General features: G+C 38.9%; 1 protein-coding gene across 2 annotated transcripts in view; it reads left to right on the top strand.

The window, feature by feature from the left end:
* The first annotated feature begins 4,712 nt into the window (after window positions 1-4,712).
* STT3B (STT3 oligosaccharyltransferase complex catalytic subunit B) overlaps window positions 4,713-15,587 on the top strand; it is a 108,688-nt gene continuing 97,813 nt past the window's right edge. Inside the window, exon 1 of one of the 2 annotated variants that reach the window (XM_079113980.1) lies at window positions 4,713-5,335. In XM_079113980.1, coding sequence (XP_078970106.1) covers window positions 5,022-5,335 — 314 coding nt within the window. In that variant the 5' untranslated portion in view covers window positions 4,713-5,021. Of the gene's footprint in view, window positions 5,336-8,778; window positions 9,021-15,587 lie in introns of those variants that run through there. The other variant, XM_079113981.1, reaches the window with a different exon arrangement.

Below are 15,587 nucleotides of genomic sequence, written 5' to 3'. Positions count from 1 at the left end.
TGCTAGAGGGTGGTGGGTAGATGCAGAAAGGCAGACAGAGAAGAGCAGAAACAGATGGAGAAGAAAGAGAAGGAGAAAAGAAAAAGAGGAGAGGAGAGACAAGTTTTGTATAACCTAATTTCCAAAGTGTATTCCCTTCACTTCTGCCACATTCTTTTTGTTACCAGGAAGTCCCTAGATCCAGCCCATACATAAGATGAAGGTACTACATAGGCGATGAATTCCAGGTGTCAAGGACCATGGGGAGCCATTTAGAAATTGCCTATCACACTCACATTCCAAGGTTTTCTTCCCACCTTATATGTTCACTAGTCTATGCAGCAGTTATTTCGGTGAGACAGCATTTTGAAGTAGTATTTTATTTGAGGTAAGCACTTTCTATTTTAAGAAAAAAACAAAGAGCATTCAGATGGGTTCAGGTCATGGAGGATTATTTTAAGGATATCCAGAGAGGTCAGTCTCATAGCCCATCTGCATTGTTCTGGATGTGGTAGTAATCCTGATGACACTGTTAATAACCAGCATGCAGTAAATGCTTCCTTTGTGCCAGATGCTCTAAGTTCTTTGCACATGTTGATTCACTTATTCCTTAACACAATCTTAAGAGGAAGGTATACTACTTATCCATACTGTAGAAATGAAGATACCCAGGCACAAGAAACGAAGTGGCTTGCTAAAGGCTATGTAACTCAGAATTAAAATTGATCTCATTAAAGAATCTGATGAACTCCTGATTGCCAAAAGAAAGGTACCCTTTTCAGGTCACTTTTCAGAGTGACACTGCCCCTCTCAGAACCCTCTGTTGCTGCTGATCTTGCTTCATTTTTCTTAGCTGCCAAGACACACTTGTGTGTGTATGTCTGTTGCTTCTTCTTTCTCTGTGGTTGCTTTATCTTGGGTTTTCTGTCGGCATATCTAGTTTATTAATTTGGGAATTCCTAAGGGCTCTACCCTCAACCCTTCTATCATTTCTCTGATGCCAGTGAAATTTCATCCATGGCCATGGAGTTCTAAATCTTTATCCCCAGAAAAAAATGACATCACCATCCTCTCTCCATATCTGTTCCTTGTCCTGAGCTCCCCATTTCCACTCTAATGACCAAGTCAGGAACTCCAGATTCATTCTAACCCCAACTTCCTTTATCTTGTCCATGCCATCAATGTCTGAATTCTACTTTCTTGGTGCCTGTCTTATGAGTCCCCTCCTCTATGGGCCCTGCCATCCTAGCTTTGGCATCTAATTTTCCTCCCTAAACTTCTACAAATGTCTCCTTACTGATACCCTGCATCTGTTCTCACCTTTCCAGTAAATCCTTTATATTGCTGTCAAAATTTTTTCTTCCATCAACCATGTCTGATCATGTTATTGTTCAAAATGTTTCAATGGTTCCCAGCTGCTTACAGATTAATATCTAAAACTCCTTAACCAGGCAGACAAGTCCTTGATAATCTGGTTCTTATCTCCCTTACAGTCTTATCTCCCAATGCACCCTTGTTAATACTTAACTTTGCATATTAATTTTTAAAACTTGTTCCTATTTAAAAGTCTGGGATTCTTCTTCCTGTGAACTTCGGTTTGTCCCTCAAGTTTCAGCTTAAATACTGCCTCTCCCCAGAAGTACTGTAGCAGAACTGGGCATCTTGATATCACATCACCCTGCTCACAATCTTAGTGTTTGACTGACTCCCCAGAGATACGTACTCTGGGAGAACCTAGGCACCCAGTAAGACCAAGAAATTCAAGCACATGGAGGCAAATACACCGAAGCTTCCTGCACAAACTAGAAACCATTTTCTGTGTTGACAGGCTGGGAATTAAGAATTCACAATGTCACAACTTATTTCTAAGGGTTCCTTCATGATCTGACAGTAATATATTCCTCACAAAAATAATCTCTGAAGTCTCAGGTAGACTAGGATCTCTTTCTGATCTCTCTAAAGTGCTTTCTACATTGCAGCCTCAGTAATCTTGTACAACACACAGCTGATCAACTCACTCCATCACACCACACCCAGTTTAAAAATCTTTATGCCTTCCTAACACTCTCAGGTTAAAATTAAGCAATCCGCAAAACAAACAAAGCAAAAAGAACCTCCCTTCTTAACATGCCCCACTTGCTCCCACTGTCTGTGCTGCAACTATACTAACCTTTTTCTGGGTTCCTTGGACTTGCCTTCCCTGCCCCACAAAGGGCCTTTATATGTGCTTCTCTGTCTGAATCTCTTTCCATTCTCCTTCCCCTGGTCCATTTATTCTCACCCTTAGTGTTGTTTCCTCTGGGTAGCTTCCCAAACTTGTGTGGATCAAACCACCAATGCAATGATCCTCCAGAGTGTTTGCCACATTGCATTTTGGTACTTAACACTGATAATTTGGTTGGTGTTCATTTCCTAGGGCTAGCAGGTGAGCTCTTGAGAGCTGAAATCATGTCTCTCAGGTTCCCTGTTACATCCCAGTGCCTGCATAGTGGTTAGCATAATGGAGGAGCTCAATAACTATTTGCCCAATGAATGAGTAAATACATATCAAGAATAAAAGGAGTTTTCATATTGCTTTTACCGTCACCACTATCCAGCATTTGCATATCCCTGTTCATAATTTTCTAGTCTTTTCAATAAGCTATCTCAATTCATTTCAACAACTGACTTTAACTGTAGGAAGGGCAACCTTTGCAGGCTACTTGCTCAATGTCACATGCTAATAAGCAATAATTTGGAACTTGAACCAAGACTTGTCACTTTTTAGTATGGCTTCTGGCCATTATACAACCAATAAAGGAAGTAAAAGAAGATTATGTAGAACTCACCAGGGAACATAAAACAATGAAATAGAAATATTCAAACAAGTTAAAAAAAACCCACAAAATAAATTTTATTTTAGGCCAGTAGAGCTTTAGTTCATGAAACTGGACAAAAAAACATACTCTAAATGCTGTCATTTTAGCATGTACTGTGTATGCTCTGAGGAAGACACATGTCATTTTTCTCTGTACAAGAGGGATTGGTTAATATTGTCATAATTCTCATCAAAATTTCAGTAAATAAATGTTGGCCAGTAAATAAATGTTGGTCAAATAAATGTTGGTCAGTAAATAAATGTTGGCTATTAAATTGGTAATGAGAAAGCCTACTTCTGGGAGACTTTTCACTTTTAATATGACTATTTTGTACGCAAATGAGAATAGTTAATCACTCAGTAGGTTAAAAGGGTAGCAAGATCCATTAGTTTCAAAGAGCCACCTCAAACTAGGTACATTTTTTCACTTAACATTTGACCAGACCACCTAAACACAATTTGTATTCACATAATTCACATAATTTAAGAAAATAATTGTGTTTTAAAGTTACAGGTAAAAATACACCCTTTTAAATTCAAATGGTACTTACCTAATAAAATAAACAATTAAGCGCGAATTTATATGAGGTTAATCAAGTATTTACTGAACAATGATTATACATCAAGCTCTGCGCCTTTCGTGGGGCTTATAGAGCTTAGCAATTCTAGTTTCTCCACTAGTCCACTTAAACTCATTTTATCCTGAGTTTAGCCTACTCGTTAATAATTTATTTGGGAGGCGAGGGAAGAGGAGGTGTGAAGAAAGAGAAGGAAGGCTTAAAAAAATACAACCTGGATGTTCAAAAATACGTGTACTGGGGGTTCGTTCCGTCATTTATTGAGACTTGGTAACAGTTGATAGGGGAAAGTCAGTTTCACTCTTTTGATGGAATGTATACAGTTAACAATGAATTCCTGCATTTGCCCATATTTGCAGTGAAGACCTTACTTTTGCTAATAGCAAATACAAGAAATGAAAAAGGGCGAGAGAAGGTCGTGTTTTGCCTGCCCCGCTAGGTCTTTCTGGAGCTAGGTGTGCGTTTGCCTGCTCCAAGCTGTCAACCCCAGGAAAACTGTCCTCGCCGGGATCCTCGCTCTCGTGCGGTGCTCACGGGAGGCGAAACGTGTGGCGCAACGAGCGCGGCAGACAGAGTCACTGCGCCGCGGGCTCACCGCCTGCGCCCTGTGCGGGGCAGCTGGGCAGCGGAGCTCGGCCGCCAGAACCACGCGCCCCGGGCTGCTGCAGCGCGCCTGCGCGCTGTCACGTGGTGAGCGCTCCGCACAGAACGGGTTAAAAGTCACGGCCGCGGAGAGCTTGCGAGCGCCCTGTCGGTCGGCGCTCTTGCTTCCTTTTAACCGGGTTTGGCGGGGGCTGATCAGCTGTGCTTGACCATCTTCTCGATCCGTCGACCAGGCTCAGCTCTGTGAAGCTAGTAGAGCCGCCTAGCGCCCTTCCTCGTAGACCGCACACGCGCACGAAACCGCGTCTTTCAACTGACAATGAAGCCGTAGCCGCGCAGCTCGGCGGCTTGGGGCGAATGGGCGCGAGGCCGCGAGGGGGAGGGGAGGAGGAGGAGGACCGTTGGGCCAAACCCCGCCTCAGCACGCGCCCCTATTGGTGGGCGCCACGGTTCTGGGCCCGCCCCCTAACGGACCTGTCGCTTTGTGACAGGCGGAGGGGCCAGTTCCTGTTGGGTGGGGGGCGGAGTCAGAGGTTGCCCGAGCTCCGCCCGGACTCCGGGGGGCTCCTCCTCCGGCTCTTCTCCGCTGGGCGGGCGGCGGGCGTGAGGGAGAATGTCATTGCTTCTCCGAGCTGTGGTGCCGCCTCCGTCTGCTCCTTCTCTGGCACCCTCGTCCCGTCTGCTTTCGCCGCCACCGCAGCTTCACTGGGGATACGGATGGCTAGTGGGGCGCAGGGGCCATCTGGGTTGAGAGAGCGGCGGTCGCGGCCGCTGTTGAGGCGGAGACTCCCCGCCGCCGCCTCCACCCCCCCGTCCCCCGGCCTCGCGGCGCTGAGGGCGGGAGCGCGCTGAGCTCTTCCCTCCTCCTCCCTTTTCTTCCTCCTCCTCCTCCTCTTCTCCCTCCTCCTCCTCCTCCTCCGGGTCCCCGCCCAGCACCCCTCGCACCAGGCGGCGGCGGCGGCGGCGGCCGCGGAGGAGAGCAAGACCCGCCGCCGGGGCACAACATGGCGGAGCCCTCAGCCCCGGAGAGCAAGCACAAGTCGTCCCTCAACTCGTCCCCTTGGAGCGGCCTCATGGCCCTGGGGAACAGCCGGCAGGGCCACCACGGGCCCGGGGCCCAGTTCGCGCACAAGGCGGCAGGCGGCGCGGCGCCGCCGAAACCGGCCCCCGCGGGGCTGTCCGGGGGGCTGTCGCAGCCGGCCGGCTGGCAGTCGCTGCTCTCCTTCACCATCCTCTTTCTGGCCTGGCTTGCCGGCTTCAGCTCACGGCTCTTCGCGGTCATCCGCTTCGAGAGCATCATCCACGAGTTCGACCCGTGGTAAGTGCCCCGCTGCCCCTCCCCCGCCCGCGGCCGGGGGACGCGGGACGGCGCCTCTGCCCGCCGCGGCTCTCGGGGTCCTGTCCCCGGGCGCGGGTCCCGGAGCTGCGGGCGAAGTTTGCCCCGAGCAGCCTGAGGCGGGGCGTCGGGGTTCGGGAGCGGAAGCCTGACCCTCGGCTGGGCGAGTGCGACCGTAGCCGCGAGGGTGGGCTCAGCCGCTCGCAGCGCAGAGTTCCGACCCGCCGCGCCGGGAGCCGGTGGGTCTCCTCCGCGGACTCGTGGTCGGCTCCTAGCGCTGCCTGCGCTCCCCGCCCGCGGCTCGCGTGTTCTTTCATATTTTGCGGGCTCGTTTTTGCTGGTTGGGGTGGGATCGGCCCGGGGTTGCCCTGTTAACGCTGGAGGTGAGTCTAGATGTGCTGGAACCCTATCTGCTCATCCTTGCAGTTTTACGCTTTTCTCCTTTCCCTTTTTGCTCTCATACGAGACGGGAAAAGGAGAGTGAAGTGTTGTAGGAAAGGAAATAATATCCCTAAAAGTGATCCGAAAGCCAGCGACTCTTACTTATTCAGCATTAAGTATTTTCAGGAGTGGCTTTTTTCAAGGCCCTATTAAGTGCACGCAGCACTTCACTGTTCCACAATCATCTCGGGTGGCTTTTTAGAGCAAGATTATTATTTTTATTATTCTATTAGCCAAACTGTCACCTTCAGTGTGTTACGCACAGTATCCGAAAGCATTGCATTAGTTCCTTTATCGATCTCTGCAGGAAGGGTTGTGGATAAGAGAACAAACAGTGCCACAGTAATAGGAGCCTAGATTACAGTGACGAAGTTGCACATAGTATAAGGGACCTACCCCAGTGTTGTAGGAAATTACTCAACTCCTAACGCTAGCTAATTCTGTATACTGGTCTGTGAGTTATCTAGGCAGGAAGATTGCTTTAACTTTTTTCCCAACTTGCCCAGCCTGAGTTAAGTTTTTTCCACCTGAGAGTATGCCTTTTAAACTAATTCATCTTGTTGCCCTATCAGCCTTGAGTTCATCCTTTGAATTAGACGATTAAACTTTAGAATGTCTGTTTTATCTGAAATACATAGAGAATCTTGTTGAGAATCATGAAATATGTAGATTTAAAATGTTCTGGGAGCTAACTTGTATTGAGATACTGAATTTCGGTTCTGCTTTTATGAAGAGAAAAATTCATACTGCAACATGTATTGAAAACCAGAGGGTCCCACTTATGGAGAATTCAATTTAGATAAACAGTTAATTACTTTGACATTCTGTGTGATGGTTGTAATCCCATTTTAGAGGTTTTGATTTTTTTTTCCAACTCCTTTTCTTTTTTCAATAACCCTTATGTTATTTGAAATCAAAGAAGGAAAATATTGGTGTGGATTATTTATGAGCCTAAGAATATCCGTGAAACCTTATTAACTAGACACAGTATACTTCGGTAGTCTTAGCTTTGAAACACTTAAGCAAATTAGATAAAATGAAAATAGAACCAGAAAATGAAAACAAGTAGTATTTACTGAACAATTTGAAAAGAGAAAGTTATGTATTTTCAGATTAAAACAGAAGTGCATGGTTGATCAAGCATGTTGAGTAACAAAAGTTGTAACTAGTATTTCCAGAGAGTGATATTTAAATATTTTCAGAGTAACATTTTTACAAAAGGAAGCCAGAGTTCTGTTTAAGAGGAACTCTGAGGCTGAAATCATTTTGCAGAAAAATTTCACTGAACAATGAGATGATTTTTGTCATTTTTTCCTTACTTTGAAGGAAGATGAGAAATCTATACCATCAGCCAAAGGTCACTACTAAAAGTGAATAATGTATCATGAAAAGCCTTTTAGATTGCTTTACAAAGTGCTTAAATATTATTTTTTAAAAGAGGAATAAGAATTAAAAGTTGATTTCTTTCTCCAGTTTCAAGAATATGTCTTCAGGGCATAATCCTTTTTCATTAACATAAAAGTTTGTATCACTTCTGTTTCTCTATATGTTAACACACATTTTTGACTCATTATCCTTTAGTAAGTTTGTACCATTTGAATGCTAGTTTATATCCACTAATCATAAAGTATATACATCTTTTCAGTCTTTAAGACCTGCTTAGTTTAGGTATTCTGATTACTAAGAGAGTTTTAATATCCATGTTTATCATATTCTTAATTAAATGCTTATGTGTTTATAATGTTAGATAATTCTTATTAGTAGTAAACAGATTACATGTAATAAATGAAATGTCCCTATACCTTATTGTGATGAAGATTTGTCAGTTTGTCAATATGAATCAACCTGTAAGGTCTATTTCAGGTGTCTTAATGAGAGAACCAGGTTTCAGACCACAAAAAGACAAAAATCCAAAACCCTTGCCTGCCCACTTTGGTTTTTCTTTTCATATCTTTTGAAGATCTCATATAGGCATGTTATTCTTTCTTCTTGTCTCATTCTTTTCATCATTCTTGTTAGGAAAAAAAATGTAAAGGGGGTATTGTATAGATTACCTGTTGTTTGGATTTTAAAGCAGTTTTTCTCCAAAGCTACTAATAATCCCAACACTTTAACAGGTCTTCAGTCTTAACCACTCTAGTGTTATACTAGCTTGGAGTTGCTTATCATATAGCAGTGATATAAACCTTTCAGAATATTTAAATGTTCCTTTCAGACACTCTTTCTGTAAACCAGTTTATTTTGACCTGCCCACATCTTCCTCAACCCCTTTTTCCATGTCTGGTTTCATTTTTGAAGTTTTTAGTGAAAGACTTATTCTCTGTGAGTTATTTCTATAAATTTTACAGTAGTTCGTAAATTTTGTGAAACTCAAAGTTAGCTACCAAAAGTGATTTGTTGACAGTTATACTTGTTTTTTAACTTGCCACTCAAGTTATTTTATAAATCCCAATGCATAATTATTTAATTAAAGTGCACTGCACTTATCTAGAACTTGGCAGCATTTTTGGTTACAATTTCCTCACCTTTTCACTTTAATAATTTGCTTCCTTCTTAGTTGAGTTGATCATGAGATATCGGTTTGTGATTATGTTGTCTTTAGGTACCGTACATTTGGTTGATCAACTAGTTTTAACAGCACCTAATCATCTTATTTTTATCTGGAGCAAACTGTAGTTTCTGCATATTTTTATTTTAACTATTAATGCTTGTACATTATAATACCCAGATTCTTTCCCACAACTATTATCTTAAATTGTGGTAGCTTTTTCCATAGAAGCAATGTAAAAGATCCCTGTGTCAGGAGAACTACCATTTTCTCTGTCTTTACAGGATATATAGTTGGGTCTCCAGAGGAGAGAGAATTCTCTGAACCTTAGCTTTGTCTGCAGTTATCAAAAAGGCAGCAGATACCTTTTACAGGGCTCAGAGTTGGAATGCAAATTTTTCCATAGAAACTTGTAGAAATAGGTTATTGTTACATGTTTTCAAAGGAGTGATAAGCCTTGGAACATAAGCTGTTTTTAAGTTGGGGACTACTTCCTGTACTTTGAGGTCTCCATGTTTTTCTTCACTTTGCAGATGACAGAAAGATGCTATTGACCTTATTTCTGAAGAAGACAAAATGGGTAACAAAACAAGTTTTAGGAAAACGCCCCCAAATCTTAAAAAGTAATTTTGACTGTGGGATCATTAGCAACAGCAGTCCACCTGCACTTCAAAACAGGTATACTGTCACTGATTTCATTGTAATTTAAAATTTTTTCTAGCCTTGAGCTTCTGAGAACATTCTAAGTTACAAGAATGCATAGTTGGGGAGGAGGGTGCCTTGAGTCGTTGTTTTGGATGGTGAGATTGGACCTCCTTCCACTTTCAGTAATGCAACTCCCATAAGTAGTAATCATGGATTTCATGAGGCATATGGAGTAGTTGGGATCTATCATCAAAGACCTTGGAACTTTTTCTTTAGGGTTTTTATATCTTGAGGGCTAACTTGGGTAGGACTGCATACTCCATACTGCCATGAGTAGTTTACATAAAGACAACATTGGTTGTAGACTAAGCATTAGAAACTCAAAAGTAAGAATTACTGACGCTGCCTCTGACCTAGTTTTTATAAATATGGGGATAACTTAGCAGCCTGATCTCCAGTTTTTATGTTCTCAAAAAGCATTGAGTATACAGGAACATGTTAAAAATCCTCTTTATTGTAGTATCTTAGTATCTGTTAGTACACATGTGCTCTCAGAAATAAAGAATGGAAAGGTTAATATCTCTGAACTACCAAATCACATTTTTTTCCCTTTAGTTGGTTTGCTTTGAAAACTTAGAATTTTAGGGATCCATAATACTGCCATTAATTTGAATTATAAAACTCCCATAATTCAACAGACCTATGTACTGCTAAATGATTGCATTTTAAAATTTTTCAGACTTACAGGAAAATGGAAAGATACCAACTAGATTCTTCAGTTACTGTTTTACTTTGTTTTGTTATTTCTATCTGTCCATTGCTGCTTTTAAATACTGCTTAAAGACTGGTAGTGCATTGTTTACTTCCATACGAGGAATGTTATCATTGTTCCTCAATTTCGTGAAGAAAATCTCTTATTTCTGGATACCATTTGTTTTCTGTAATACTTGAACATAAATATGTATTAATATTGTTTCTATACCTACTATTCATCCAGGTTTTGGTTGGTAACTAAGTTCAATATGGGCTAGGACCTACAAATGTACTGTATGGGACAAATTAGTATTACTGAAAGGAGAAAGATATAAATGATTAACTTACTACTTTGTCTTCACCTCTCTGCTTCACCTGATTCTGATGGTTGCTTTTTGTTTTTAAATCACTTTTCTGAGAAGGCTTCTGTGTCCTCACTGTACCATACTTCTGACCATGTATAATTTCCAAGGATTCAGAAATTGATGGAAATGGCAATGTAGGGAGCTGGGGAGGTGGTCTTAATTGGGGGTCCAAGTGTTGGGACGGGTAGTTGCTCCAGAGACTCCCATCTTTTAGGTAAATGTAGGTTAATTGGCATTTATAGGCTTGGCACTATAAATGCCTAACCACTATAAGAATTTTATGCCTTAGGAAAAATGTTTTCATATTGTCAATGAAAGACATAAACATATTTTGGAATATAACTTGTACGTATGTTGGGTGAATATCTTTATGTTGTTCAAGTTTTTGCTGTTTGTAGATAAATAAATCTGAAGGATTATGATTGTTATACTAATTAAATTGACCATATCATCTGTAACCTTTTTTTTTTCTTTCTGTGGAACTGGGTGTTGTAGAATAACTTACATATGTTCTGAATGGTAGTAGATTAAAGTTTTTGTAGTGTCTTACAATTTTTATCTTAGAATTGAAGACATAAGTGGGACAGCTTTTATTTCCATAGACAAAATAGTCTAGTTCAGTATTCTCTACAAGGAATGAAGAATACAAGTATGCCCGACTCCAAAGTGTATGTATGTTCTTTTTTACTGTACTCTGCCTCCAAGGCAGGCTTAAATGAAAATGTCTTCCATTTAATTTATGTTTTTTAATCAGCTATTCCGATTTAATTCTTAACATACTGGCCTATCAAAATACCTAGTCCCTATCTTTCCTCTAGCTAACTAAACGCAATAGTTGGATGATGGTTAATTATTTTGATTGTTTTAATATAGGGGAGAGAGAAAAGTTAATGATGATTTCAAGTTTTTTAATTAGAATGACCAGGGAATTTTCAGAAACGGGACCTTTAAAGGGAGTAGCTGGATTATAGGAATAGGTGATTGAATCGAGATGAATGTTGTTTTTGTTTAGATTTATGTTGTCTGTGAAAAGTTCACAGTAATGAGATTGGAGGTATTAAGCCAGTCTAGCTAGTTAAGGGGATTATGAAGCAAATAACTTTCATAGTAGACTTAAAATTCAATATCTTAATGGGTTTTTGAAGTATATGTTAGCTCCCTATCTTTTTGCTTTCTGCAAAAGAAGCCGAAGAACAGAGGAATGAAATACTTAAGATGTTACAGTTAAAGCTTGTTAGATTATGTTCCATTTTCTTTGACCATCTACATTTTTTTTGAGAGGTTGTTTGAAAATTGTTACTTGAGAAGATGAGGGGAAGTTACTTTCTGTTACCAGTCACTTTGAATTGTCAGTATTGGAAATGTTGACAATTCAGTTTTAGATATGGGAACAAAAGTAACTTTTGTGTGAAATTTACTAATTTGGAATTGGTGATATAAAAAGTTGTGTACCTGTTATTTGTTGCTGACCAGATTTGTCTTAAGAAGATCAGACCAAATTGACCAAATGGAGTTGGAGAAAAGGACCATGATTGGAAACTCACTTGTTAATTTTTTTTTTTTTAATATATGTATTTTTTAGTTAGGTGGACACAATACCTTTATTTTCTTTTTATGTGGTGCCTAGGATCGAACCCAGGACCTCACGATTCTAGGTGAGCGCTCTACCACTGAGCCACAACCCTAGCCCCTTACTTGTTAAATTATTACAGCATCTTACTTAAGTAATCAACAGTAAAAATAAGAGTGTGGAATTATTGCAAAGCAGCACTTTGTACTCTTTGAGGTTGTCTTTGAAAATGTCTTAAATGTTTATACAAACAAGAGCAAAGAAATGTGTTCTGCAAAGGTTTTTTTTTTTTTTTTAAATGAAAAAGTGATTTCAGTCTTTAAAACCTTTTTTTAAAATGTGGAACTATAACATCCTGAAAGTGTAAATACAGTATATAGTAGAATGAACCCCAGGTGACCATTACCCAGATCAAGATCATTGCTACTACCTCAGAGAGGCCCTGATGTATGCCTTTCCAATCCCTCACCTGCCAATTTATAGTAATTAATTAAATCCTTTTTTTATCTCATAGGTGATAAACCTTTGTGTGTTGCTAAATAACATAGTTTAGTTTTGCCTATTTTAAAACTTTAGGTAAATGAAATTGTGACTTTGGTGTTTCACTCTTTTTGCCCCACATTGTTTTTAAAATTCGTATTTATTAGTTATAGAGTAGTCAAGAATATGTGGCTAATAATTTGACTAACTAGGCTTTTTTATCCACCTCAGGAGATTGAATGCTCTTTTATAGCAGGAAATGCTTGTAAGAAAGGAAAGGGGAAGATAGCCTCTTCATTTAAGATAATAAATTGTCTCAAAGCTTAACTGTTGAGATGGAGACACTTTAGTCCCTAGATAACCTTGACAACTATTTTTAAGGTGCTCTCAGTCAGTCAGCAGACACTGAGAATACAAAGATGAGGGGATGGAGGAGGAGGCCTTACGGACTTTCAAGAGGCAAATGATAATTAGATAAATGCACATTACTAGTTTTAAAACTATGGCTTTTAGTGGACATGGCGCTTTCACTTGTAGGCCCAGCTACTCAAGAGGCTGCAGTAACACATTCATTCACTATAACCCATGAGTTCAAGACCAGTCTGGACAACACTGGGAGAACTCGTCTCAAAAACAAAATAAAAACTGTGGCTGAAGTATGTATGTGTATTAAAATTAAGAGAGTGGTTGGTTGGTAATTTTTGAAAGAAGGAAAGTGAACACTGAAAGGGAGTCTGAGCTCAAGGAATTTAGGAGAACCCAAAGAACACAGGCTACTTGATGTACTGGTTTTGTAGAGGATTGTTGATCCTGGTTTGTGTGTATAATATTAATTTATGTTGATATGGAATCTCAAATATCATCTTGCGTTTCTGTTTTCCATGTTGCTTCTTTCTGTTCTTTTTTGGCTACCAATTTTATTCTTTTTCATTTCCTTTATTAATTTAGTATAGCCATCTTTGTCTTCAGGAAGAATGGAAAAAGTTTATTATGAAGATTCCTTCAAAAACTGTCCTCAGAGGATAAAAAATTTATAATTTATAGAACTATAAAAGGCCATTGATTTTATGCAGGAACTTGAAATCTGTTGGGGTATGAGAATTTTTTTTGTGTGTTAACTAATGTTTTAGGACACTGGGAATGTGATTCCTACAAGGTTTTCTTTTAATTAGCAGTTCTTAAGTGAAGCAAACATGAAAGCTTTCTAATGCATTTGTATTTATTGGTCAATGATTTTGATCAAATTTAAGAGTATTTTTCTATTGTACATAAATATATAACCCTTGCTACTTGTGAATAGTTTGTTTCTTTTTTGAACAAATAATGAGCTGTCATCATAGTTAATTCTTTGTTAATTGAAGAAAAGTTTTAATCTCGGACTGCCTTTCTCCAAACTCTCAATTTAATCAGCCAATGTTTCCACAGAATTCAAACTTAAAATTTAAACCAAATATCATAAGAAAGATATACAACAGACATGGGATGTAACTTAGTGGTGGTGCTTGCTTAGAATGCATGAGTCCCTGGGGTTCAGTCCCAAGCACCACAAAAAGATACACATACTTGTGTCCCATCACCACAAAATCCCCTGTAGTATCTGTCTTGAATTAGGTAGGCTTTATTTGGGTAATGGTCCAACTTAATGATTTAAGCTATTTTAACACTCCTAGTATTTCTTTAAAAAAAATTTTTTTTTTGTAGTTGTAGATGGACAGAATGCCTTTATTTTGTTTATTTTTATGTGGTACTAAGGATTGAACCGAGTGCCTCACATGTGGTAGGTAAGTGCTCTGCCACTGAACTACAGTCCCAGCCCTACTAATATTTCTTTTGTGTGAATTCTTCAAGTGGATATACTTTTCTGACATGAATTAACTCTTAGGAAATGGGAAGCATTTTTCCTTGAGAGATATCAATTTGATAATGGCTTATGTGTCTTATATGAGAGGTAACAGGTACAAGGTTTATTAATCCCAGTATAAAACAAACTTACTTTGGTTAAATTTTACTCAGGACTATTCATTTAACTGAATAGACTGGACTTATTTGGAAGATTTTAACACCTATAAAGTAAAAGCACTTAAGGAGACCAAGTCATTTATTTTCCTGAATTGGTAAGATACTGTTATAATGGATTTGAATTTTGATGCTCATTTTTCTCTGTAATGAATAATAATAACTGTTTATTGTTACTGTTTCTATAATTTATTGTCTAACTCCTATTATAGACAGACAAAAGATTCTTTAAAGCAAGAAAGTAATTTCTAATCTTCCTGCAATATCTTATACAGTGTTAGGAACTTAATGAATGCTCTTTGAATATTAAAACAGACCCTTTCTTCTTAGTAATCATATTTTTTTCTTTTGTTCATAATGGTAATAATAGATACAGTAAGTTTCCTGTGTAATACTTTGATAAATCTTGAATTTGTGTTGGCAGTAAATCATTTTGTGTGAGCATCATAATCTTGCTTTTTTGTTTTTTGTAATACCACTTTCAATAAAGTTTTTTTAGTCTTACAGAAAAAGAAAGTTGAGGAAGAAAGGAGATGATCGTGATTACAGAAGAAATTATTGTGTGTCATTGATTACCATTAGCAATTGGGAGGTGAATAGCTAAATGGATATGTTAGAAAAAACTTTGAGGGAGGTTTTAGTTTCATGAGTATTTCCTCAAAGTACAGTTAACATGAGTTGTCTCATGTTTTTCACTAGTGAAGGAACAGTGAATCAGATAATAATGAAAAGTTAATATCAAAAACCATATGGATTATAAAAGTTTCATTGTTAATTTTTGAGATAGTGAAATGGAAGAAAAGATCAATAGTTAAATTTATAAACTGACATTCTAGGAACAGTAAGAATTGAATTTATCATTGATAGTAGTGAGAATGTATTAAATTCATGCATATGGTAATCTGGGTGGGGCTGGATTAATGATCCATATTGTTTCGTGGCTCTTGAATTAACTGTAGGGTTGTAGGCAATTAATATGCAAATATAGCAATGGTAGAAATTGTCATAGCTCTGGCTGTTCTCATTTAAACTTTAACATGAGGTTAAAGAATATTGAATAAAAACACTCCTTGGAAATGAAATAAATTGCTTCTCTCCATTAATTTTTTTTTCAATGAAAATAGCTTTGTCTATGTCTAATTACTGGAAAGATCATTGAATAGAGTAGATCTTTTATGTTAAATAAACCAAGGTATAAAGTCTTTACCTTCTTTTAGTATCAGTTGAACTCTAGAAAAATAACAGGTCAGCTCTTTAATTATAGTATAATTTCATATAGTAATAGCAATACTATCTTATGAGTCCTAAAACTGATAGGCTGTAATGATCTCGGAAGATGTTTTTACTTGGCAGTAATGTTTGATTTGGAAAAAAACAAAAAACAAATCTTTATCAGTGTGCCTTTTTAAAAAAAAT

This window comes from Sciurus vulgaris (assembly GCF_902686455.1).
Source record: "Sciurus vulgaris genome assembly, chromosome: 16".
NCBI lineage: Eukaryota > Metazoa > Chordata > Mammalia > Rodentia > Sciuridae > Sciurus > Sciurus vulgaris.
The sequence above is the reverse complement of the archived record's forward strand: the minus strand, read 5'-3'. Positions and strand labels throughout refer to the sequence as shown.